Consider the following 24,431-nt stretch of genomic DNA (forward strand, 5'->3'; position numbering starts at 1 on the left):
ATTAGTGAACCAGAGGACAAAGTGAAGATACAATCACCTTCTGAATAAAACCTCAAGAGGAAAAGTCACAGGAACGTCATAGCTGAAATCCAGAGTTTTCACATAAAAGAAAATACTGTCGGTATGCAGAAAGAATCAGTTCAAGTATCAAAGAATTATAGTGCCAATTGCACAAGACCTGGCAGCTTCTACTGATAATGAGAGAAGATCTTAGAATATAATATTCCTTTATATTTATATATATATCCTTTTATATATATATTTCATGTGGTCATATATATATATATATTTATATATAATACAATAACCTTTAATGCAATAGAGGACTTTCAAGTATTATCAAAAGATCAACGCTGAGTAAGAATTTTGAAATACAAATAAGAAAATTCAGATCAGAGAAACCTAGAAAGGTAAATTTATTGGAAGAGGTTGTATGATGATATATGCTAGCAGAAGAAACAAACGTCCCTTCAGAAACTTAATGTCTCCAAAGGGTATAGAGGGAGTTCAAATTAGTAAAACAGAGGCCTTGGGGGTAGATTGATTCTCTTCTAAGGGTTTGAAAATGGAAACAAGGAGGAAAGATAAAAGGAATATGGTAATGCAGAAAAAAGGAAGGAGGTGGAACTTGCTCTTCCTCATAATTGGTGTACAGAAAAGGATACAAACATAGATGAAAGGGTGGGGTGAGTGGACACCAGATGAACTTCATGCATATCTGAAACAAAGGAGTTTGACCACACACAAAAAGTTTAGTTTAGTCTAGTCACATAATGGCAAAATAAGCAGGGATGGGGAGGGAGCAATGTTAAGAGTGAGGATAATACCAGGGAAGCAATGGTCATAAGCATAACTTCCTGTTCCTGAAGGAGGAATTAAAAAAAGAAAAAAGAGCTAAAATCTAAGGGGGTGCTTTAAATTGTATTTTATATAATAGGGAAATGGTTGGCCAAATTGGGGTATATGAATGTAATGGAATATTACTGGGCCATAAGATATAGCAAAATATATTATTTCAGAAACAATTTATACAAGGAACAGCAACATTATGAAGAAAAATTTTGAAAGACCTAAGAGATCTAATCAATGAAACCATGTTTCCAGAGGACCAGGGTTCTTCATCGCTTGATAGGTGAGGGACACAGTGCAGAAAATAATATACACTTTTGGATGGCTACTGAGTGGATTTATTTTTCTTGTTCATTCGCTTGTTCATTACCAAAATTCCTCTCAGGTTCTAATTCAGGGAAAAAGAGTTTATCAATAGGGATGCTAAAAAAAAGAGGGCCATTGAAATATTTTTTCTTAATATACAGAAGAGAACAGAAGGAAGTTTAGAAGGGGGCACTGATAAGCAGACTAGTTTTTGTTGTTGTTGTTTTGTTTTTTGTTTTTTTAAAGCAACCAGTAAGAAAAGGAGAAAAAAGGAAAAAAATTCACAAGGTGTCATCAAGCACTTACAACACTACCAACTGGTAATCCAGCAGCATCTGCAGGTCTATCATCTTCAGAGTCATCAATCCAGGAAGCAATCTTTGAAAGATGTGACCCAGCAAATGCTTTCATGGGGACTGCAGCTCCCATTTCTTCAGCAGCCATTGCCATGAAATGGAAAGTTCTCTCAACCAAAGGCCTTGCCACTATCAAATGGCTAGATATCAGAAATGGATATGATTATATCAGCAGAAATGGTGTTAAAGATAACATGATCGGGGCAGCTAGGTGGCAAAGTGGATAGAGCCCTGGCCTAGGAGTCAGGAGTACCTGAGTTCAAATCCAACCTCAGACGCTTCACACGTAATAGCTGTGTGACCCTGGACAAGTCACTTAACTCCAACTGCCTCACCAAAATGCAACAAAAAAAAGAAAAAAGGAAAAGAAAAAGATAACACTATTATTTAGTTTGCCAATGCACCCAATGATAATGGGATCTTTCTATCTGACTTACAGTTTCCTGCTTTTATATGTTTTATCTCTTCCATTGGAGCATGAAGTTCCATGTTCTCAAGCAGGAACTGTCTTTGCTTTTTTTCTATTTGTATACCTTGTGCTTAGCACGGTATTTGCACATAGTAAATACTTAGTGGTTTTTTATTCATTCATTTTCCAATGGGTCCTACCCATATTATAAAGGCCATACAGTATCAGGATAGTCAAAAGGTGGTTACTCCTACCAAATAGCCTTCAGTGTTGGTAAATTCCCCTGAAAGGGTACCAACTGGAATGTGCAGCAATAGTCCAAAAATGTGTATTTTTTTTAAAATCACTTCAATGCCCTTTGCACACAATGGTATAACAATTAGACCAAAACAATTGGCTGATTTTATAAAAAATCACATTGAAAAACCAGGCTGTCCAATAAAAGTCTAGAGAAGGGGGATGGAGGAAAATCTCAAAAATATCCTTACAGGAAAGATAAATGCTGAGAGGATGTGGACAAATAGGGACACTAATATGCACTTCGATGGATTTGTGAACTGTTCTAATCATTCTGGAGAACTATTTGGAACTATGCCCAAAAAGTGATAAAACTGCATATCCTTTGACCCAGCAATACCACTACTAGGTCTGTATCCCAAAGAGATCCCCCCAAAAGGGGGAAAGGACCTATTTGTACAAAAATATTTATAGCAGTTCTTTTTGTGATAGCAGACAATTAGAAACTAAAGGGATGCCCATCAATTGGGGAATGGTTGAACAAGTTGTGGTATGTGATTGTGATGGAATACTATTGTACTATAAGAAATGGCAAACAGTATGGTTTCAGAAAAACCTGAGAAAACATATGAACTGATGCAAAATGAAGTGAGCAGAACCAGGAGAATATTGTACACAATAACAGCAATTATGTAAGGATGATCAACTGTGACAGACTCAGCTACTCTGTTTAAGATAATAATGAAAAATGTTATCTACCTCCAGAAAGAGAACTGATGAACTCTGAATTCAGATTGAAGCATACTTTTTTCACTTTGTTTTGCTTGCTTTTTTTTTTTGCTTTTTCCCCCAACATGGCTAATATGGAAATACATTTTGTATGACTTCACATGCATAATTGTTATATAGCTTGTCTTCTGAAAGGGTGGGGGAGGAAAAGGAGGAAAGGAGAAAAATTGGAATTCAAAATTTTTGAAAATGAATATTAAAAAGAAAAAAGGAAAAAAGTATCCTCACAAAGCTAGGTAGAGTACCCCTAAAAAAGGAAAACCAAATAAACTACCAATGTAGCCCAGGCCACCTTCAATCATGGGCCCCTGAAAGCTACTTCTAGTTTCCAGTCAAACTTTGAGTCAACATCCACAGAGTTCACAGTCCCCTACATATTTTTCTTTTACCAGACCAACCAGAAAATACTAGGTTAGAGAAATATTTAATAGCATAGCAAAATACCAAAATAATGATAACAGTAACAACAATGAACATTCCCTTTCCTGTGTACACACAGGTTATCACACTTGTGCAAAAGAGAGCACACATAAGAAACACACATGATCAGTGAACATGCATAGCCGGGGCAACTCATGCTAGCTCCTAAGCCAGCATCCGCTCTGTAATACCATTTTGTTTCTGATGCTGTTGCTTCCCACTTGGAGGTGCCGTTATCTCTGCTGGCTGGTGATGTGAGGCTGGAACTCTGCTAAACAAATTCTCTCTGCAGCACCATCACCTTTCTGAAGAAATTGCTCCATACTGGGTCTCCATGTGCTGCCATCTGCAGCTCTTTGTGGCCTTCTCCTTGATAGAGGGGCCTACTCCCAGGTGCTCTCTTAATTCTTTTGATATTTAGACCCACAGTCTACCTGGTCAGTCAACCAGCCAATCAGAAGAGCCCTGGGGCATTAAGCTTTTCTTTTGAATTATCACTTCACATTCTCGCTTTTTGAATTTAGTCTGCTCTGGCCTACAGTGAGAAAATTCTTCTGAGCTCTTTTCACATTTTACCATGCTAACTATGGGCCATGAAAGGGAAGGACAAACCTACAGACTTTGCCCTTGCAGATATTAGAGGGAGAAGACAGAAGGGAACCATATGCACCAAGGAGGATGAGGCACAGAGCCAACAAAAGGAAGAAACAAACCTTCAGACTTCATCCTTGTTGGTACCAGAAATATTAGCATGGCAGGTTTGTGCTGAGGAACAACCTGTATATTATCCTTTTTCTGGTACTCTGAGTCATGAATATTGTGTCAGTCCCAAGGGAAAGTAGATTCCCTACTTTGAAGTGAAGGTTGCTTGATGCCCTCCAGAAATGGGAGAAGAGTTGATTCGATGGTTTCCATGTACAATTCTGGCTTTTTTGTATATTTAAAAAAACAAAACAAAATTTTGTCCTTCATTCCTGTATTTGATGTCTTGTTAGACTGAGTGCTTGCAAGGGAGCTAAAGACCCTTTGGGTTAGAAAAAAAAAGGAGCTAGAGGCTTACATTCCCAAAGTTTCCCTGTGTGGAGGCATAAAAAATTAGTGAGACAAAATACATCCAAAATTGCACCTAATATTCTAAAAACATACCTGGATCCACTATTGGGGGGGCAACTAAAATATTGGCTAATGTGATATGTAACTTTAATGTCTCAGGTTGTAATTTCAACCAATCCTATTTCAGTTATTAGCACCTAACCAGGAGGACCCAAGCTATATGTGGCTATAGTCTGGTATAGTGAGCGTTGAATTGAGAGCCAGAGAACTTCCGTTCAAATCTAGACCCTGCTACTCACTACACATGTGAACTCAGGTGAGGCACTTCTCTGGGTACTAAATTTCTTCATCTGTGAAAAAAGTTTAGACTCAATGATTGCTTCTCCTTGGCTATCAATCTCTCCTATGCTCCATTTACAGAATTGTGGAATAGTAGGGCTGGAAGGAACCTCAGAGATGATCAAATCAAGGCTAAATCTCAACAGGAACCTCCCCCGATGTCCTCAGCAAGTGGTCATACAAGCCTTCCCCCAATTCCTCCAGTGACTAGGGGCTCATTATCCATGGTAATCTATTTCACGTTTCAATAGCTCTAATTGTTTTTGTTTGAAATACAATTTTTATTTTAACTTCCATTGATAGGTACAGGCAATGAAAAGAATTCTTAAAATGAACATACAAGATTTAACTCAACCCAACAAAATATAAACATACATGTGTCTATAAACATACATGTGTCTTCTATTTACCAACTGTTAACTCCATCCTAAGAGATGACTTTCACCTGATCATACCACAACATTCTTGCTTTTATTAGTCTTGTAGACCTTCTTCCTACACACATAACATTTGTTGGGATAGCTCTAATTGTGAGATTTTTTTTTTTTACATCAAGCTGAAAAGATGCTTCTGTGTATGTTCCACCTATTCTTCCAAAAAGATAACAATCTTTTTTAGAAAGTAGATTTTAGAGATGGAATGGATTGGAATTGCTTAGGAACAGATCAACTGCTTATAAACTTCCCAGGCCACTTGTATTTCCAGGATTATCATAGGACCATACATTTACAGCTGGAAGGGCCATCAGATGCCATCTAGCTCAACATGCTCATTTTATAAATGAGGAAACTGAGAAGTTTCCAGAGAAGTTAAGTCACTTGTCCAAGGCCACATAGAGAACAACAAATGACAGGGCTAGGATTTGAAGCAATGTCCTCTGATTCCAAATTCAGTCCTCCTTCCAACTGCATCATGATGCTTAAAGGCAAAGTGTCTTTGGGAAATGGATTCCCACTTAGCAGGACCTTTGGGAGTCAGCCTCTACTGAGGGTCAGGGGTTATCCCCTATTTGAGAGGGTGACATTGGAGGGGAGCGGAAAGAACTGCACAGATCCCAGGGGCCCTTCCCTTACATTCCATGCAGAGAAGATGGGGTCCCCTTCATCTGTGGTCTGCATGATTTCACACTCCCGGAATCCACGAAGGCCTTCACGAAATCTCTTGCACACTCGAATCATGATGATGATCTCCTTAATGAAGTGATGAAACTGTTTCTATAAGAACCCATAGGAAATACGAGGAAAACAGTCATGTCAGCATTCAATTCATTTCAAGTCAATAGGCTTTTATTAAGCATATTTTATTTTTATTAAGCTCTTTTATTAAGTGTTTATTAAACTTTTATCAAATGATTGTGAAAATCACTTTTATTGAGTGCTAAGCACTGGGGATACAAAGACTATGAACAAATCCATTGTCATGGCCACCAAATCTCGCTAAGATGTTACACTGGGCATGATGAAGATGTGGTTCCCTGCCTTTTGGAAACTAAATGGAACTTGCCCTCTGTTACAGTGCCAGAAATTCTATCTTTTGGAGTAAATTCCAATCTTTTGGATTAAACTTGGCCCTCTCTTTGTAGCCTCTTTCAAAGTGCAAATACCCTTGTCAGAGCTAGCTTAAGTCAGTAATACTGTAATAAGAATGAGTTTATCAAATTACCCTTTTCACTAACAGCAGAAGTCATAGAACCCCATAGCCAAAAGAGGACTCTCACCACCATGTCTCTGTTCACACTATTTCTTTCCTATGCCTGGAAGGCTCCCCTCTCACCTCCTTCTTCCCACTCATCTTTTCACAAGAACTCAAATCCCACCTTCTCCATGAAACTTTACCTTTGGAAGACACTGAACCTCACAAAGCATTTTATTTGAACCTCTGTAATAAAGTGATCACTTATTATTATTATTTATTATATGGCTATCTCTCTGCAAGGAGAGGGACCATTAGAGCAAAAACCAAGTCTTACTGAAACTTTCTATTTTCTGCAGCACCCAGCACAGGACTCTTCACAGAGTAGGTACTTAAACAAACAAAAAACTTCAGAGATCATCTGGTCTGTATTCAAACTCAATGCACAAATCCCTTCTACAGTGTACCTGGATGTCTGCTTGGACACCACAAGTAATGGGGATCTCACTACTTCTCAAGATAGTCCATCCCATAGTTAGACAGCTCAGACTATTAGAAAGTTCTTCTATTTATTGAATAACTTCTACCCAAATGGATCCTAGTTTTACCCTTAGGAACCATAGAAAACAAGTCTATTTCTGAATCCATGTGATAGTACATTAGATAGATAGATAGATAGATAGATAGATAGATAGAAAGACAGATAGATAAATATTTAAGCAGCAATCATGTCCCTCTGGTTTTGCAAAAAGTAACAACAACGGGATCCATGATCACATCAGAGTTCTTTCAGATCCTTGCCATAGTAATTTGTCTAGGTCTGGAAATCTGATTTCATTTCAAGCATCTGGGTGCCCTCTTACATGGTATTGAGAACTGAAAAGGCCCATCTAGGTTATCTAGTTAACTCTCTGATTTTATAGGTGAGTTAACTAAGGCCCAGAGAAGTGATTTGCCCAAGGTCACAACGGAGCTGATATTTGAAACAAGGTCCTTTGACTTCAGTGAGACCCGGTGCTTGCTCTTTCCACTAGGTCATGCCCTCTACTAGACTTTAAGCATCTTCAAGGCAGGTGCCATCTGCATTTTTCACCGTAGGACCCAGATGCATACATTGTACAGCTCCCTCACTTCCAAAGCACACATATACATCACACCTAATAAGAAGTCCTTGCAGCAGACAGTCACCAAACACTGACTGACTTCACAGGCTGCCTGGTGAAGTGGAAGGAGTCCTAGAGTGGGAGTCAGGACACCTGTGTTCAAATTCTGACTGGCACCAACTCAGTGTAAGACTATGATCAAGTCCTTTTTGTTCTCTGAGCCTCCGGGTCCTCAACTGTAAAACGAGAGGGCAGGATCTCTAAGGCTCCTCCAAAGATTCCGCACTGTATGCTTCCCAGTCTCTTTGAGCCCCAGTTTCCTCATCTACTAAGATGGGCATGATAATACTTACACAATCTACTTCCCAATATGGTTATGCAGATCAGACTGAAGATGTTTGAAGTTAAAGTGCTCTGTAAATATAAAACTCAGCTAGACCTGGTGGACCACTCCTGGAATCCCTGCTATGGGGGAGGCTGAGGCTGGTGGATCACTTGAACTCTAGAGTTCTGAGCTGCAATAGTCTAAAACCCATTGGGGTGTCCATACTAAGTCCAGCACCAAAATGGTGAGCCCCTGGGATTGAGAAGCCACCAGTCTGCCTAGGAAGATGCCATTCTGCCAGGTCAGAAATGGAGCACTGATCAGAACTTCTGTCAATTAGTGGTGGAATCAGGCCAGTTTCACTGCTAGCCTGGGTGAACTAGGGAGATTTAGTAACAAAAAAACAAACAAACAAAAAAAAAAAACCAAAAACAAAAACAAAAACAAAAACAAAATCCTACTCTACACTTTTAAATTTGTAACTATATTTTCTCCAGGAGAGGCAGAGTGGTACAGTGGTTACAAGGACAGCTTCTCCATACTAGTTAGGTGATCAAGGTAAGTCCTTTAGACTTTCAGTGCTCCCAAGCAACTCTCTAAGCCTATAAGTTGCAGGAGACTTGAACAGAGCTGCATTGGTTGGAATTAGTTTCCACAGTGGGAATGACAAAATCATAGGTCCAAAATCATTTCCCCCAAAAAGATATAGTTATAAATATGTATGTGGATGGGATTGACGTGGGCATTCACTTTGATCAACACTCCCCCTCACAGATGTAACCTGGCGTTCAAGCCTGGGCATTTAAAGACTCTCCTCATTTGTGGAGAGAATGATTACTTGCCAACTCTGCCTCTCGTCTGAACTGGTCAAAGGAGGGAAGAATAGACACATACAGAATTGGGTACAGAAATATATTTCATTCAACAGGGAAATAGAAGAGAAAGGGAAAAGGAGGGAAAAGGGAATTAAAAGGAAGGTAGATTAAGGGAAGGATTTAGTCCTAATCAAAAGAAATTCTAAGTAAGGATGTACAAAAATAATAACTTTCGAAGTGGCAAAGAATAGGAATTTGACGGGGTACCCATCAATTGGAGAATGACTGAACAAGTTAAATAAATGTGGTGGGATACTACTATGCTGCAGGAAATGATGAAGAGGATGGTTTCAGAAAACCCTGGGAAAACTTGTGTGAATTTAAGTAGATTGAAGTAAACAGAATCAGGAGAATAATTAATAAAAGACAATAAAATGATAAAGACAAACAACTTTGAAAGAATTAGGAATTCTGATCAGAATTAGGACCAATCACAATTTCAAAGGTCTAATGATGAAACATACTACCCACCTCCTGATAGAAAAGTAAAGGACTCAGAATGCAGAATGAGACATGTATTTATTTTTGGATGTGGACAATGCAGAAATTTATTTTGCCTGACTGTATATGTTGGTAACAGGATTTTGTTTTTCTTTTGTTCTCAATTAAGGCTTTGGGGTTGGGAAAGGAGAAAAAAGCAAATTTTTGTTGATTGAAATATTACATACATACACATATATAAATATATATGTATGTGTATATATAAAAAGATGTATGTGTATGTGCATATATGTATATGTACATCTATATCTCTAAACAGAGGAGGGGAAAAATGACTTGGACAGCTGACTAGATGGGATGTGAAACTGAGCATGATCTATTACATGGGCTAGCCAGGTCTGTTACCCAGACTAGGAGAAGATAGTGGGTTGAGTAGGCTAGTTAGTTTGCACATACTTAGTCATCTCTTAGCTTATTTGGGCCCTAGGGTTCAAGCTTCAAAGATGAGTGGATTAACTTCCTAAAGGACTAAGGGCCTAGATTCTGGAAATCCTGATTCAGAATGCTCTAGGTCTCAGACTCAGGTGGGGAGGAGGTCAATGGCAAAAGGCCTTTGTTAGAAAGGATGACTTTCTGGAAGGGGGAGGGATTTATTGGGAACATAGGCTGAGTGCAGCACATTCCATTAGTGTGCACCCAGGCAGTTTTATTTATTTTTTAAAGATAAACTATTGACTACTCAACCATAAGGTATATTACTTTTTATTAATCAAATTAAAGAAACTAAATTTTAATTAAACTTAGTCATCATACTTATGCATAATATAACAATCCATGCTTTAAAAGAGCTTATCATACAATTAAATTGAAATGCAAAGTAATTTTTTTTTTGAAACATTAGGATGTGCCTGGGTATACCCTGCAAATCTTGTAGACACATCTCTGATTGGGAAATTAAAGTGATATAAAAGCAATAGATATCAACATACATTTTTGAAAATGTAAAGCCCATATAGCACCTCTTTTTCTTTGCCTTCCTAGTACCTTTAATGTGTTACCACTTTCCTCTTCCCAAGTCCCCCTAGATATACCTTGGGTTTTTCCTTCTTGCCTTCTTTTGTGTTCCTAAACAAAAATTGAAAAAATTCATCATCACAAGAGATGGAACCCAACTTTTGCTTCCCCATTCCCATTAAATCTGCAAAAAATAGCCCCCAGAAAGCCTGAGGATGGAGCTTTTATCCCTAGCTCCCTACCTCTTATCAACCCTTCAAAAAAGTCACCAGGGAAGCAGCCTCATGAGGTCACAAAGGGAGCTATTTAGTGACAGATCATCACAGCTACAGAGCTTAGCGCCAATCTAGTGGTGAGTATTTTAGTTTGGTTCATCCTTGGACATCAATCAACTTGTTCATCTTACAGGTGAAGAAGCTGGTGCCCAAAGTGGAGAAAAGGGATTTGCCTAGCTTTTACTCATTAAGTTAATGGCAGAGCTGAGATCACAACCCAAGTTTCCTGACCCTCCAGACCAGAGATTCGTAATTCTCTACATAGCATTTTTCTTACACCAACCCTGTGAGGTATTGTGATACCTGATGGAAATACTCTTTAAGATGACAGAGTCACAGGATTTTTTTTACTTGCAAGCAATGCAACAGAAATACACAGTGAGACAACCCTGAGGACAAACTCTAATTATGGTTTACAGTAAGGCGTCTTTCATATAGAAAGCAACAACATCAAATGAAAGCTTTATTCTAATTGGCTACTAATAAACTATAAGTAATACAAACAATTAAGAAAACATCTGCTCTAACAAGCTTGTTTGTTGTAGCTTGCTTATGAATTGGATTTAAGTTAGGCAGAGTTGCAAAGTCGTTAGCCTCACTCTCTTTTCCAGAGGTGCTGAAGTCCAGTGGCAAGTCAAAAGTCAAGACAACCTTGATGGCCCGGATGCAGTGGATGACCTTGAGTCTTTGATGTCTGACCAGGCTCTAAACACCTCACAGCACCTGCTTCAGCCACTCTCATGGCTGCTGGAACAAATTGTTCTCATCCACCCATGCCACCGGAGGAAGTCTTCACATGCTTTTTAGCCTCTCTGTTGAGGTTTACCGGGGTATGGCCACACGCTGCAGCTTCTTGGAGCCACAGGTGAGAGTTGGGTGGCAGGAGGAAACCAAAGGCAAATGAGCAGCCCTGCAAAGGGCTTGAAGTGCTGGTCCTCCCTGAACATATATTCCTCTAACAAGACATAGGTGACATCATACAGACAACTAAAACTGAATATAAAAGAGAGAATGCAGGTTAGATTTAATATCTGTTCAAACAATACAGAGCATAGGGGGTTTTTTCCCACAGTTAAGGTTGGTTAATTTTCCCCCAGTAAACAACTTTCCAAGAGTTGCACGGTGTCAAGTGACTTGTTGGGCATGCCCACGTCGCCCAGCATGGAGGGACCAATGCTGCCTTTCCTCACACGTGGGTGGGGACAGCCTCTTCTGATTGGCTGTTAACACCTAGGTCTTTAAAACTGGCCTAAAGAGCTCGCCTCTTTCTTTCACCACGTGCCAGAGTTAAGGCATTGGGTGATCTGGGCATGCGCAGGCTCACCCTTTCCTACATATAGCCGAGATGGCCTTAGTTATTTTCAAAATTGTTTAAACTCTGCTCCCGAAGTAAGCAGTGCAAAATGTTTTTGAAGACGCAGTGCAATGTAGGGGTAGAGTTCCTGACGCTTGGAATTGGGAGCCTTTGGGTTTCATATTCTGCCTCAGATGTTTCTTAGCTTCTGTGGTCAGCCTCAGTGTCCTCATCTGCAAAAGGGGAGGAGGGGAGCGGAAAGATCAGAGATCTACAATCAGTATACGATGATTGTTCCTGATTGCAGAGGATCAACGTGCCCATCATGACAAGAGCCAGGAGAGATTTAGGGTGCGGCTTAAGACGCATATTTTTGTATACTACCACAAAGGGAATTTGTTTTGCTTAAACAGGTATATTTGTTACAGGAAATGTATTTTTCTTTCTTTTTCTTTTTTAATGGAGTGAGGAGTGGGAGGGAGAGAAAATAGATTTCTTTTATTATTTTGTTCAGTGACGGGGGGGGGGGGGGGGGCTCGCCCTACAGATGAGCAAGAGATCTTTCTCAAAACGGCAATCTGTAAGTTTGTGAGGTAGAAATACATCACATCAATAAAACTTTTTTTTTAAAGAAAGGGAAAATTATCAATTTCCTACCTGATGCATCTGTTTTGAGGAAAACACTTTTCAAATCTTAAAGCAGAATAGAAATTCTGGTGTTATCTTCCCCATTTAAATAATGATATTTCTATCATTAACTTTTCCAGAGTACTCTGCACATCACAATTCATATGACAGATAATTCCCACAGCTCAGTGGGGTAAGCATTTCTTACAAAGATCCTTCTGAAAGTGGTAATCTAATGTAATTAGTGTAATGTTCAAACGGATGCCCCCTCCAACAACACAGATATCAACTCTTGAAGACTTTCAAGTGACCAAAAAAAATTCTACTCCCTCTTCTGTCAACTTAGCAAAAGAGTCTTACTTAGCTAAGAATTCCTGAGACAAGAAGTCAAAGAGTACAGTTGACCACTGGGCCCAGACTCAAAGCCTTTCCAGCTTAAACCCAGTTTACATGACCCTCATATCATATAGCCTTCAAGGATCCAGAGTCATGTGCACCAGCCATCATCAGGCTTCAGAAGAGAAGTTGCTGCAGACATTATTATCCCCAGTTTAAATATGAGGAAACTGAGGCACAAAGAAAGGAATGACTATGCAAAGGGAGTTTCAATAAATCAACCTTTGAAGTCTGTTTCTCAAAATTAAGCACGTACTCTGTGCTAGGCACTGGAGATACAGAGACAAAAAATGAAACTCTCTCTGCCCTCAAGAAATTTCTATTCTACTGGGGTTATTGAGAAAGATCCAAGAAATTGAAAAAGATCAAAGATACAAGATAAATGTTCTTGTTTGTCCTTCATCAATAAGCATTTGTTAAGTGCCTACCATATGACAGGCATTGTGCTAGTTGGCATCCAAATTAAAAAGAGACTTACATTCTATTACTGGAGACAACATGTATACAACATAAGTACATATAAATAAATATAAGATCATTTCAAGAGGTACTAGTGGCAGGGGTCAGGGAGAGCAGGTTGGGGAAAAGGCTTCATTGTAGGATGTGGTGTTTGAGCTGAGCTTTGAAGGAAACCAGAGATCCTAAGAGGTAAAAATGAAGAGGGAGTGTACAGGGGACCTACAACCAAGGTCCAGAGATGAGAGATAGTATGGCAAGTATGGGAAACGGCCAGAAGGCCAACTTGTTTGGACCCTAGAATTCAAGAAGACAAGTAATAAGCCTGAAAAAGCCAGATGATAGTCAAACATAAGAATACTTGCATGAACTCATGGAGAGCCAAGTGGCCAAGAAAACAAAATACACAATAACAATCATTTTTGGTCTACACCTGTGGTTTCATTGGCACAGTGACCTCCCTGTCTTCTTCTACCATTACAGATTGGCAATTCGTCTGTAACTTACAGTCTTAGAGAATTGTCTTGGGCATTGAAATTAAGTGACATGCCTGGGGTCAAATAATCAGTGCAGGGGGTGCTGGTAAATGTTTCTGAAAATGCATGACACACTTTTGATTTTAAAATGCATTATTAACATTTTCTCCATCACTTCATAAGTCTGGATAATCAACAAAACAATAAATCAAGCCTTAATTTGTAGCATTAGCCGAGTTCAAGCTGGCTATAGCACACCCCTACCCCAGTATGTGTCCAAGATGGGGCTTGAATTGAGGGCTTCCTGACTGAGGTCAACTCTCCCTCCATCCACCAAGCTAGATAGAAACTCCAATATGCCTATGGACCTCTTACATCAGCATTGTGAGTATTGATTCAACAATGGAGGCTATAACCATCCAAGTCCATACCTTCCTGTAAGCATCCAATGTGCTAAGGGTCTTCCTCACATACTCTTCCCATTACAGGGATATATATATATATATTCATAAATTTTATATAACTATATCTATCTATATCTCTAGATATAAATATATATAAAATCTGCAAGTGTTTTTCCCTTTTGTTAGGGGTAGAGGTTGGAGTGGGAAGACAGGAGTTGAGGAAGTGGGAAATCACAGGGTAGTACTACTAAGAATCTCTCCTCGGGCAGTTAGGGCTCCTCAGAAGAGAAAGAAGAGTTGACTGTTTATGGACTAGAGTGAGTCTTTCACCTTTTGCATTTTCTGCTGAATGAAAAGAAACCTAGGGGCAGCTAGGTGGCACAGTGGATAGAGTACTGTCCCTGGATTCAGGAGGACCTGAGTTCAAATGTGACCTTAGACACATAACACTTACTAGCTGTGTGACCCTGGGCAAGTAACTTAACCCCATTGCCTAGCCTCCCCCCCAAAAAAGAAATCTATTATCTATTTATTAATCTGGGGTCTGTAAACTAATTTTTAAAAAATTTTTATTATTTTTCCAACATAATTGATTTTCTTTATAATCCTAGGTGTTTTATTTTATACATCTGTATACATTTATCTGAGAAAAGGTGCATAGGTTTCACCGGACTGATTGGAAAGGGTAGAGCATGGACATCAGAGGGCTTCTCCTTGATCCTCTGTTTAAGGAGATCCAGGGCAGTCATCTTATCTTTTCCCACCAGGCTGCTTCCAAGGACTTCATCAGGATCTCCATGCAAGATCACGGCAACTCTGAAGCTCACACCTCCTCAGTACCAATCCCTAGGGCCCCACCCTCCCTCTGATTGGAAAGGTCGGAGGGTGAACCTCTTAGAGCTCTTCTCAAATCTTCCATTTAAGGAGGGCACTCTGGGTGGCAAACTCATCATTTCCTACTCATCTCCTAGACAGGACTTCATCATACTGACTTCAACATGCCACCAGAACCTTTCCTTCCCTTTCCCCTCAGCCCCTGGTTCTTTTCAGCTTCTTTTTATAAGCCTTACCCCATTACATTGTAAGCTCTCTGAGGGCAAGGAATGTCTTTTACCTTTCTTTGTATTTCCAGTACTTAGCACTGCGCCTGTAGATGTTTAATAAATGTTTATTGACAGCCAAGATGGCATAGTAAAAGCAATGACTTGCTTGAACTCTTCCCCAAACCCCTCCAAATAACTGTAAAAAATGGCTCTAAACAAAAAATGGCTCTAAACAAACAAATGTTCAGTGACTGAAGTATCAAGAAAGGTCAAGAACTCCTCTTCTATTGTATGTATTACTAGACTGAGCATTTGCTTGAGAGTGGAAGGTCTTTTCACTTTTTTTTTTTTTTTTTTTTTTTTTGCAGAGACCAAGACAGGTGCTATATATACTTATAATACCTGGAGAAACCATAGGCGGAGCACTAATCACAGTGATTAAAATCAGGCTGCAGAAACCCAGAACTTTGGTTCTGGACCACAGGTTTTCGGGGGATATTTGGGAGTCACCTGCATAGAGGTGATCACTGAAACTATCACTGAAACAGATGCAGATGAGATCACCCAAAGGAGAATTGGGTAAGAGGTGAGGACTGACCAAGGACTTCAGGTGTGGGAGGAACGACAAGACCCCAGCTAGAAGAAGCGGAGGAGACTCCAAAGGAACAGTTGGACAGGTAGGAAAAGAATCAGGCGAGAGCAAGGAGAAGCCAAAGAAGAAAGGAACACAGGAGTGGACAAATGTCAAAAGCTACAAAAAAACCAGTCACGAAGTCTGAAGGCTGGTGTGAAGAAATCTGCTCTTTGTGAACATCAATTTAGCAACTAAGAAGCCATTAGTGATATTTGGGAAAAAAAAAAAAAAAGCTTCCGTTGATTGGTGAGATAAGAAACTAGAATGCCAGGGGCTGAAGAATGAGTAAGTAGTGATGACTCTAGCAATTTCCCAGAGCTTAACCTCCCAGCCCAGTAAATTCACTCAATTTTCAGACTGCTCAGGGCAACTAAAGCTGCCTGGATTGGTAGTTACATCAACCCATTTTTATCTTAGCATTTTCTAGCCAATACCAGCCTCCTAGACCGATATTCACTAGAGCTCGTCCAGAAGGGGAACCTTAACATCTATTCTTCCACATAACCCTATCATGCCTCCCCCATCCCCACACATTTTTCACCTCCTGTCTAGGGAACAATAATTAGCTCAGTACTACCTTTTCTACTGGAAAAAACAGTGACAATCTACTGCCCTGTGTTTGCAATCAACAAATCCTGTGACTAATTGCTGAATCCAAAACTTCCTTCCCACACTACCATTCTCTAATATTGTATTGTATCCCCTTGAGGGCAGGGGCTGTTTTACTTTCAGATTTGTAGTCTCAGTGCCTAAATGCCTGTCACAAAGAACAAATAAATGGGAGCAGCTAGGTGGCGCAGTGGATAGAACACCAGCCCTGGAGTCAGGAAGGAGTTCAAATCCAGCCTCAGACACATAACACTCACTAGCTATGTGACTTTGGGCAAGTCACTTAACCCTGATTGCCTCACCAAAACAAACAAACAAAAAAAAAGGAACAAATAAATGTTTCTTGATTGTTATGGGATGAAGAGGATACTTTTGTCAAGGAAATTTTTTTAAGGGGAGGCAAGAATTGAGGATGTTTGCAAGGCAGCCAATAGGGAAAGACTGAAAATGGGAAACTGGGAGATGTAATGGCTAAGTAGCAAGAGGGTGGGGTCTGGATCAAAGTGAGTAAATGGGAAAATCCCCATATTTGGAGACTGAGGACCTGTTTTGGCTCAGTGTTACTACTTTTGTGGTCTTGGGCAAGTTATTTTCTCTCTTTAGGTGTATTTTATCTATAAAAGAAAGATGCTGGTCCATCTCAGCTCTAGATCCTATAGAATTCTAAATGTTTTCTTTGTTCAAATCATTAAAACTTCTCATTTCAACATAAATACACACAGCAGGCTCTTAAAAAACTTTTGTGCTATTTTTAAAATCACCATAATTTCCCCCTTCCCTCCTCAGAGAGCCATCTCATATAACAAATATTTTTAAAGAAAAAAAATCAGTATAACTGATCAAGAGAGTACTTTGTAGAGCAGTAGACCTCCCACCTCTACAAAGGGGTGGGATTATCTTCTTATAGCTCTTTGGAATTATGCTGGTTTTAGTAATTTTGCCACATTCACTTTTGATTGTGTGTGGTTGTTTTAGTTCTATATATTGTTTACTTAGCTCTGCTTACTTCACTTGGCATCGTTTTGCGTATTATCTTTCCCTGTTTCTCTGTATTAGTCATGTTCATTATTTCTTACAGGAGACTAATAATATTCCATTACATTCATGTACCTAATTTATTTACCTATTCCTCAATCGATAAGCATGTACTTTGTTTCCAATTCCTTGCTATCACAAAAAGTGCTACTATTAATATCTTTGTATATATGGGTACTTTGTACTTATCAATGATCTCCTTGAAAGTACATATGTCTAACTGTGGAATCTCCGGGTCAAACATTATAGTTTATCTTCATAATTCCAAACTGCTTTCCTAAATGGCTGTACCCATTCCCAGCCCCAACAGTGCCCGCCCGCCTCTATTTTCCCACAACCCCTCCAACACTGACTATTCCCAGATGTGCTGTTTGCTGAATTGAATTTCCCACACCTGGCTCCGCGCCTAGAGCGTCCCTCTGCCGCCAGGGGGCGATGTGCAAACTGGAGGTTCGATTGAGCGTTCGACCATAGAGAAGCTGCTTCCGCTTTCGCAGTTTTCCGCTTCCTTCACGTTTCCGTTAAACGCTTCACAGACGCCGGGTTTAAAATCCTGTTTCTGCAGCTGCTGGATCCCGACGTGAGGAGGTAAAGCGCCCTCGGGGCTCCTTCCCAGCTATCATCTCGACCTCCTTCTTGCGACGAGAGCCTTCCTCGTCCCAGAACTGTCGAGGCCCCTTTTCTACCCCGTCCCCTAAGCCTGACCCAGGCGCAGGCGCAAAGCGCTTCCTCTCCTCTTTCTAGGTTCGGTGGGTTCCTGGCTTCAGCGCAGGCGCCGAGAAGCCCCAAGTCGCGAAACAAAGGGTGACGCCAGGAGCCGTCGAGATGGCGGCCCAGCCGGCGAGTATGGGCCGGTCTAGCCCAGCGCCCCTGGAGAAAGAAGCAGCTTCGCCGGTGAGGCTGGAGGAGCCTGCCGCTAGCCTGGAGTCCCCAGAGGCCGCGGCGGCGCCCCCTGGCCCTGCAGTCCCCGCCGCCTTGCCCCCGTCCCCGGTCCGGCCCCCCGCCGCCCTCGAGGCCTCGCCCCCAGCCCCCGGCCCCTCGGGGGCCCGGCCCGGCCCGGAGACGTTCCGCCAGCGCTTCCGGCAGTTCCGCTACCACGAGGCGGCGGGGCCGCGCGAGGCGTTCCGCCAGCTCCGCGAACTCTCCCGCCAGTGGCTGCGGCCCGAGGTCCGAACCAAGGAGCAGATCGTGGAGATGCTGGTGCAGGAGCAGCTCATGGCCATCCTGCCCGAGGAGATCCGGGCCCGCCGGCGAGGCCGCCGTGGAGATGTCCGTATCACGGGCTGACGCGGGAGCCCGAGGCCCCGCCGGCCGCGCAGGCGGCGATGGTGACCCCGGGGCCGCACTGGGTCTCCCGGTACCGAGCTTGAAGCTTTTTCCCTCCTCCAGGGGGCCGCCGAGCTACCGTTGTTTTGTCTGTGTTCGCACCCGCCACCGCATTAATGAAACCTGGTTTTGGCAGTCGTGGCCTGTTGTGACTCTTTCCTTCGACTCTTGGTTCTCTGCTCCCTGGGAGCCTCCATCCCTTTTCCATGTAGCTAATTGGGGGGAGGGCACCCAGGGTGGAGACTGCCGAGTGCCCCCTTCTTCAGTGGGTCGTTTTAGTTAACTCTGCTCAGTCCCAGTGTCTTGTGAAAGTAGACATCTATTCCTTCTGCTGGAGCACCTCGTGTACAGAGACCTGATCGATGTCCCATGTCTATTAGTGTTATTTTTCGTGAAAGGTTAAAGGACCTGCTAGGGACCATAGAGTTTCTATCTAGCGCCCTTATTTCATAGTAAAGGCTTTTGTTGTAGCAAATTGTTGTGGAGGAATGAAAAGCTCATTCTCAGTCCCTTTCGTGTTATTTTCAGTAGTGCCTTTTACATGCATTATATCTCTTTAAGTAACCAGGCTCAGGGAGATCCAAGAGTTGGCCTAGGGTACACTATTGATACTGGAATCGGGGCTTTTTGTGCACTGTTTGAGAATGCCTTCATACTGACTGTATGGTAATTTCCCAATCCATTAAGTGTTCAGTAAGAGATTATTATTGCAGAAACGAAGTTGACCTATAGTTGAGGTTTGATAGCCGACAGGGTTGGTACTACCCACTGAGCCAAATGTAATGGATTTCCTGTTCATTACAACTCGCAAACCACTTGTTTTTATTTCAGCCCTTCACTCTGCCATCAACAATATGGAGAAATATGTGCTTCTTGCCCTTGGCCATTATTACCTGGAGTGGAATTCCTAGGGAGCTTGTGCCCCAGTGCTGGTGGAACCCCCAGGACTGGCAGCCTTAGTGAACTATTTTCAACATTTGTTTCAGTGACTGGGATCAGCAGTGGGCACTTCTGGTACAGTTGTGCCTAGCTGGTGCCTTTTTTTTCTAGTTATTCTGGAGTGTGTCTGAAATATTCACACATAACTAATTTAAAGCTAATAGCTACGTTTTTTTGTTTTAGTTTTGGGAAACATGCTGTAACATTTGGCTTATGTCACAGCTGAAAGTATATGGAGCTAGAGAATGTAATCATAGCCAGTTTGGTGCTTCTGCAGACACTGTATTTCCTTACTTCACTGGCAAGCATCAGGTGCTCCTGGCATTTTTACCCTCTTAAAAAGCATTAAATTATTAACCAGAAAAGGATTCTTGTCTTCCTTTGTGATTCAGACTGATTTCCTGCATTAAGTTGTAAGGTTACTTTGTCTTCACAGCAACCCATCTCTTACTTGGGTATGGCATATTTTGGAGGATCCATGATTTTATTGGCTGGTTTTTATGTGATCATTAGGATTCTATATGCAAAATCTTGTTTTACAGAAAATGTCAGTAGTTAGCTATAGTGTTTTATTGAGGGATTTATGTGGTGGGATAATAAATAAGCACTAATACATAAAACAACAAAAACCTATTTATTTTTTCCAAACACAGATAAAGAGGTTTCCATGTTTTGTAAATATTGCTCCAAAGCAAAACTTCTATATACAGTGCCCTCCATTCTAATAGTGCGTAAACAAACAGTTACATCTCCACAGTGCAATGTTGGCTCATCTCATCAAGGTTCTACCTTGCATTCACCCATCGCTGATTTAAAGAAACAAAATTTAGTCAAACCAGAACTGCTTCTGCCAAGGCAATTTTAGTAGGATAGCCTTCATCCAGAGAGACAAAATTCAAATTTAGGTAATGTACAACAACTAAACATTTCTTAAGGGTAACAGCAGTAATTATTTCCAGTGCTCCAACTTTAGATTAACTAAGCTTGGTCCAGCATTCAGAGATGGAGGCCCTAAGTAGCCCTGTACCATCCTAACATAATAGAACCTCTTCCAAAGGAAACCTGAAAAGGGGCATACTGTAAGTCTTCAGCTGAGTAAATCCCTGTTGCTTTTTTTATTGCCTCTTTTCAGGAAGACAAATCCTACTTGACAAATTGAATTAAATGAAATGGAATTTTATTTCCTTTCAAAATTATCCAGCAGAATAAAACAAAAATGGCCACTTGGCAGAATTCAACAGGAATTTTTCATTTCTGTTCCCAGCTCTGTAAAAAAATCTAACCCGTTTCAACCCAATTAACTACCTTCAATGTTAACTTACTAATGAGGCCTCTAGATTACCCACATTTGGTATTCAGGTGGAACTTTGCAAAAGGAATCTCTGAGAACAGCTGTTCATTCTGTTTCCTTTCAGTTGTCTTGGTTGTGAAACAGCTGTCCAGTTAATTACTTCTAATTTAAATATTAATATACTAAGCATTTCTTCATACAGCAGCATTAGTGATGGGAAAGACTTTTTTTTTCTTAAAGCAGAGTCATATGAACTTTAAAGTGTCATAGCCACTGGGATTCTCTGCTGTATGGCTACCATACTTATTTTACTGTGAATTAGGAAATATCCTTTCCCCAGGGCCCTCATTTCCAAGTTAAACAATCTGGACCTTTCCCAAAGACTTAAATCCAAAGGTTCATCGCAGATCTTACCATTCCTATTAAGATGTTGACTATTTCAAGTTTACATAGTAAATATTTGCAGCATATAATATTACAGATTCATAAACCATTAATTAACTGTCAAATGCTAATGGACAAGTGTGCTTTGATGTTTAAGTGGTATAATCATGAGCAAAACTAACAGTGGAAAAGATCTAAAAGCACAAGGAGGATTCCCCTGCACTGCACCATAGGCAACACAAGAAGATACGGGGACTGTTATTGATGGCTGCAAAAGTAACACAAATACATCATTCTCAAAGGTACTAAATGACACTGTACCTGAAATTTAGGCAGCATAATCACCTTGATCTCACAAAATAAGATACACCTGGAAATTAAAATGTGGTATATTTAAAAAAAAAGGATTGTGGGGTATCTGGAAATACTATTAAAGATGAATCTCTGGGGAGGCTTACAGCAGTACATAGGGTCCAGGTCTTTACAGTATATAAAATAAGCTGACTCCCCAAAGCACATCCTCTTTTTGTAACGAATCTTTACAGTAAGTTTATAACTTTGGGGAAAAAAATCTACATTTCAAAAGTGAATAGGAGCTATCAAATATTAACAAGGTGGGTAGAAAATACTGCCCTGGGTTACAGACCTCGCTACAGTTTGGAATACCTAACATAGGTCACATGCAGTGAGACCCCAGCTCCCCCCAAGGAGCCTGTTAGCCCTAATGCAAGCAAAAACCCAGGCACATCCTGGGGTTGGGAACAGAACAAGCTCAGACTAAGTTGATTTTCCCGAGTACCATATAGTAAGTCATTCATGCTAAAGACATGATGAACTAAAATAATCATTTACTAGGGGGTGAATACAGCCCAAATGGTCATTTATTGTAGCAATCTAGAGTACTTGGTGCAGGCTTTGGGCCTGTACTATTTAACCTCCATATAACAGTTAAGTCATAAAAAGGACATTCTCACAAAGCTCAAAATTGAAACTTCCACTGATTAAATACCATTTGAGACAGCAACCAGGAAGGCTATTGTGATCCAATCTGAAACACAAGTCAATTAAATAAACTGCAGAATAGGAATTATAACCATTTTCAAATAAACATTTTTGGCTCTTACTCCTTTATCAGTGGCACGATTTAAAGTGAAGTTTGTGCAAAAAAAAAATTATTTTCATTTAACAATTTGTGTGTAAGGAGGAAATCTTAACATTTCTTCTTTGCCTTCCTGTTCTTGAAGCATGTGTAGACTGGAACACCCTGCTTTCAGCAGCCTTGATATGAGTAAGGTGCCTGCCCTGCGTCCACCACACTCTGCCTGGATTCCCTGAAGTCAATCCATGTTCCATGCATTCAGTATGCAAGTTTTGTTTAAATATACAAAGAGCCACCTCCAGACATCCTGGTGATGGTGAATGGGCAGTACTCAGGTCAGTCTCACGTGGAACAACAAAGGGCAATCTGCTGCACCTTTCCCAAGTCCGTCAGGAGTTGCTTTATGCAATGCTTGAGCTGAGGGAGTCTGGCTAATGGCTCTGGTGGCTCCAGCTCTCCCGTGTAATCCAACCAACTCTCCAGAACTGGGCACAAAAGACAAAGAGATAGACCTGGTTAGCCTTCAGCATTTCCTTAAGAATGTTAAAATGTTTCTCAGAACTCTGTACTTGGTATGTGAACATTTTCTGTCGGGATTAATGGAAGAAGTGACTCAAATCAACAAGCATTTATTAAGCAACTGGCAGTATGGGGTCACCAAACTCCTTAATCTGGTTTCCAAGGTCCCTTGAGAGTAACCAAGAACTCCAAACCTCATTGGCCCATAAGCAGTGCCACCTATGATGCCACTTTTTGGTTTTACGCTCCATTAATATGCATTCTCAGCCATCTCCATTCCCCCCCATAGCATGTTCATTGTACAAAGAAGACACTTGAACTTTGGTTGAACTGTACTCATTTCCACTTCTGTCTCTGTTTTTGACATCTTGTTTAGAATTCCTTTTCCCTTTCCATCTATTCAATTTCTACTCATCCTCCTCAAGTTCCACCATTTCAAAGAAGTCTTCTCCAGCTAGTCTAACACAGAGCAATCAACCCACTGAATTCCTAGAACACTCTGCCTCTAACTCACAAGGATCCCAAGATATAAAGATAGGGCCTCACAGATCATCTAGTCAAGAGGGTTTTTTTTAACCCAAGGTCCATAATCACCACCAAATCCCCAAAAGTTTCCTTTGTAATCCTATGTATTTTATATGCATTTTAAACATTATTTTGAGAAGGGGGTCCATAAGTCAATGGACCTATGGACTCTCTTCTCAAATGAGGGAGTTGAACTATTTATATACACATACATACAGAAAAAGAGTTTGTGTACGTGAGGGGAGAGACCCCCAAAGGGGTCCATAATGCAAAAACAGGTTAAAAGCCCCTGGCTGATTATAGTAGATTCCTCATTTTAAAGCACAGGAAACAGGCTTGAAAGGTTAGATAACTTGTTCACTTAAGCAAGGAGGAGAAGATCCAGATTCAAACCTAGATGCTTTAATGTCAAATCTTCCACATGATGCTATTTCTCAAATTTAGCAGGTTCAGAGTGATAGAAGGCACTACAAGTAGTAGAGCCAAGTATTTGAACTTCAATTCTGCTTTTACATCCAGTACCTTTCCAATGTCATTCCTACTACAGTGTCATACTGCTGTCATTTGTACCCTCTCACTTATGGGGCCTTCTGGTACCTTTCACATGGATATACCAGACCATAAAGTTTCTTGAGAGTAGGGAATCACATTTTTAATTTTCCCCAGATGTTCCAGAGAGCTGATTTAGTGTACTTGAATAATATGAATTGATGAATAAGCCTCATTATACTTTAAAATGAACAAGCCTGCCTTATGTCCTATGGGCCAGGGGAGGGAGATTTATCTGTTATACCTCCCCTGCTGCTCCCCAGAAGTAGCTGCACTTAGAAGGTAATCAAAGCAGAAAGGCACAGGAGGCAATGAAGAACATCATATTCAATCAAATATGTATTACTGGACACAAAAAAGCATGCTAGATGCTCAAAGAGAAAAAATTTGAGTCAGCGGTCC

At 40.7% G+C, this 24,431-nt stretch overlaps 3 protein-coding genes across 4 annotated transcripts in view; 1 reads left to right on the forward strand and 2 right to left on the reverse strand.

The window, feature by feature from the left end:
- The window catches only part of CNBD2 (cyclic nucleotide binding domain containing 2), a 72,526-nt gene extending 62,199 nt beyond the window's left edge, over positions 1–10,327 (reverse strand). Inside the window, 3 exon segments of the mRNA XM_027867045.1 lie at positions 5,832–5,972; positions 10,179–10,210; positions 10,213–10,327. Coding sequence (XP_027722846.1) covers positions 5,832–5,972; positions 10,179–10,210; positions 10,213–10,327 — 288 coding nt within the window.
- Positions 10,328–17,893: 7,566 nt separating this feature from the next.
- On the forward strand, positions 17,894–18,780 carry SCAND1 (SCAN domain containing 1). The gene is made up of 2 exons (XM_027867047.1): positions 17,894–17,985; positions 18,142–18,780. The coding sequence occupies exon 2, from the start codon at positions 18,223–18,225 to the stop codon at positions 18,682–18,684; it is 462 nt and encodes a 153-aa protein (XP_027722848.1). The 5' UTR covers positions 17,894–17,985; positions 18,142–18,222; the 3' UTR covers positions 18,685–18,780.
- A 1,493-nt stretch (positions 18,781–20,273) lies between these two features.
- Positions 20,274–24,431, reverse strand: part of PHF20 (PHD finger protein 20) — a 113,267-nt gene continuing 109,109 nt past the window's right edge. For both annotated transcript variants that reach the window (XM_027867044.1, XM_027867043.1), the window contains exon 18: positions 20,274–22,921. In XM_027867044.1, the coding sequence (XP_027722845.1) occupies positions 22,779–22,921 (143 nt within the window). In that variant the 3' untranslated portion in view covers positions 20,274–22,778. The remainder of the gene's footprint in view (positions 22,922–24,431) is intronic.

The sequence above is a fragment of the Vombatus ursinus genome, unplaced genomic scaffold (genome assembly GCF_900497805.2).
Source record: "Vombatus ursinus unplaced genomic scaffold, bare-nosed wombat genome assembly UNPS02014785.1, whole genome shotgun sequence".
NCBI lineage: Eukaryota > Metazoa > Chordata > Mammalia > Diprotodontia > Vombatidae > Vombatus > Vombatus ursinus.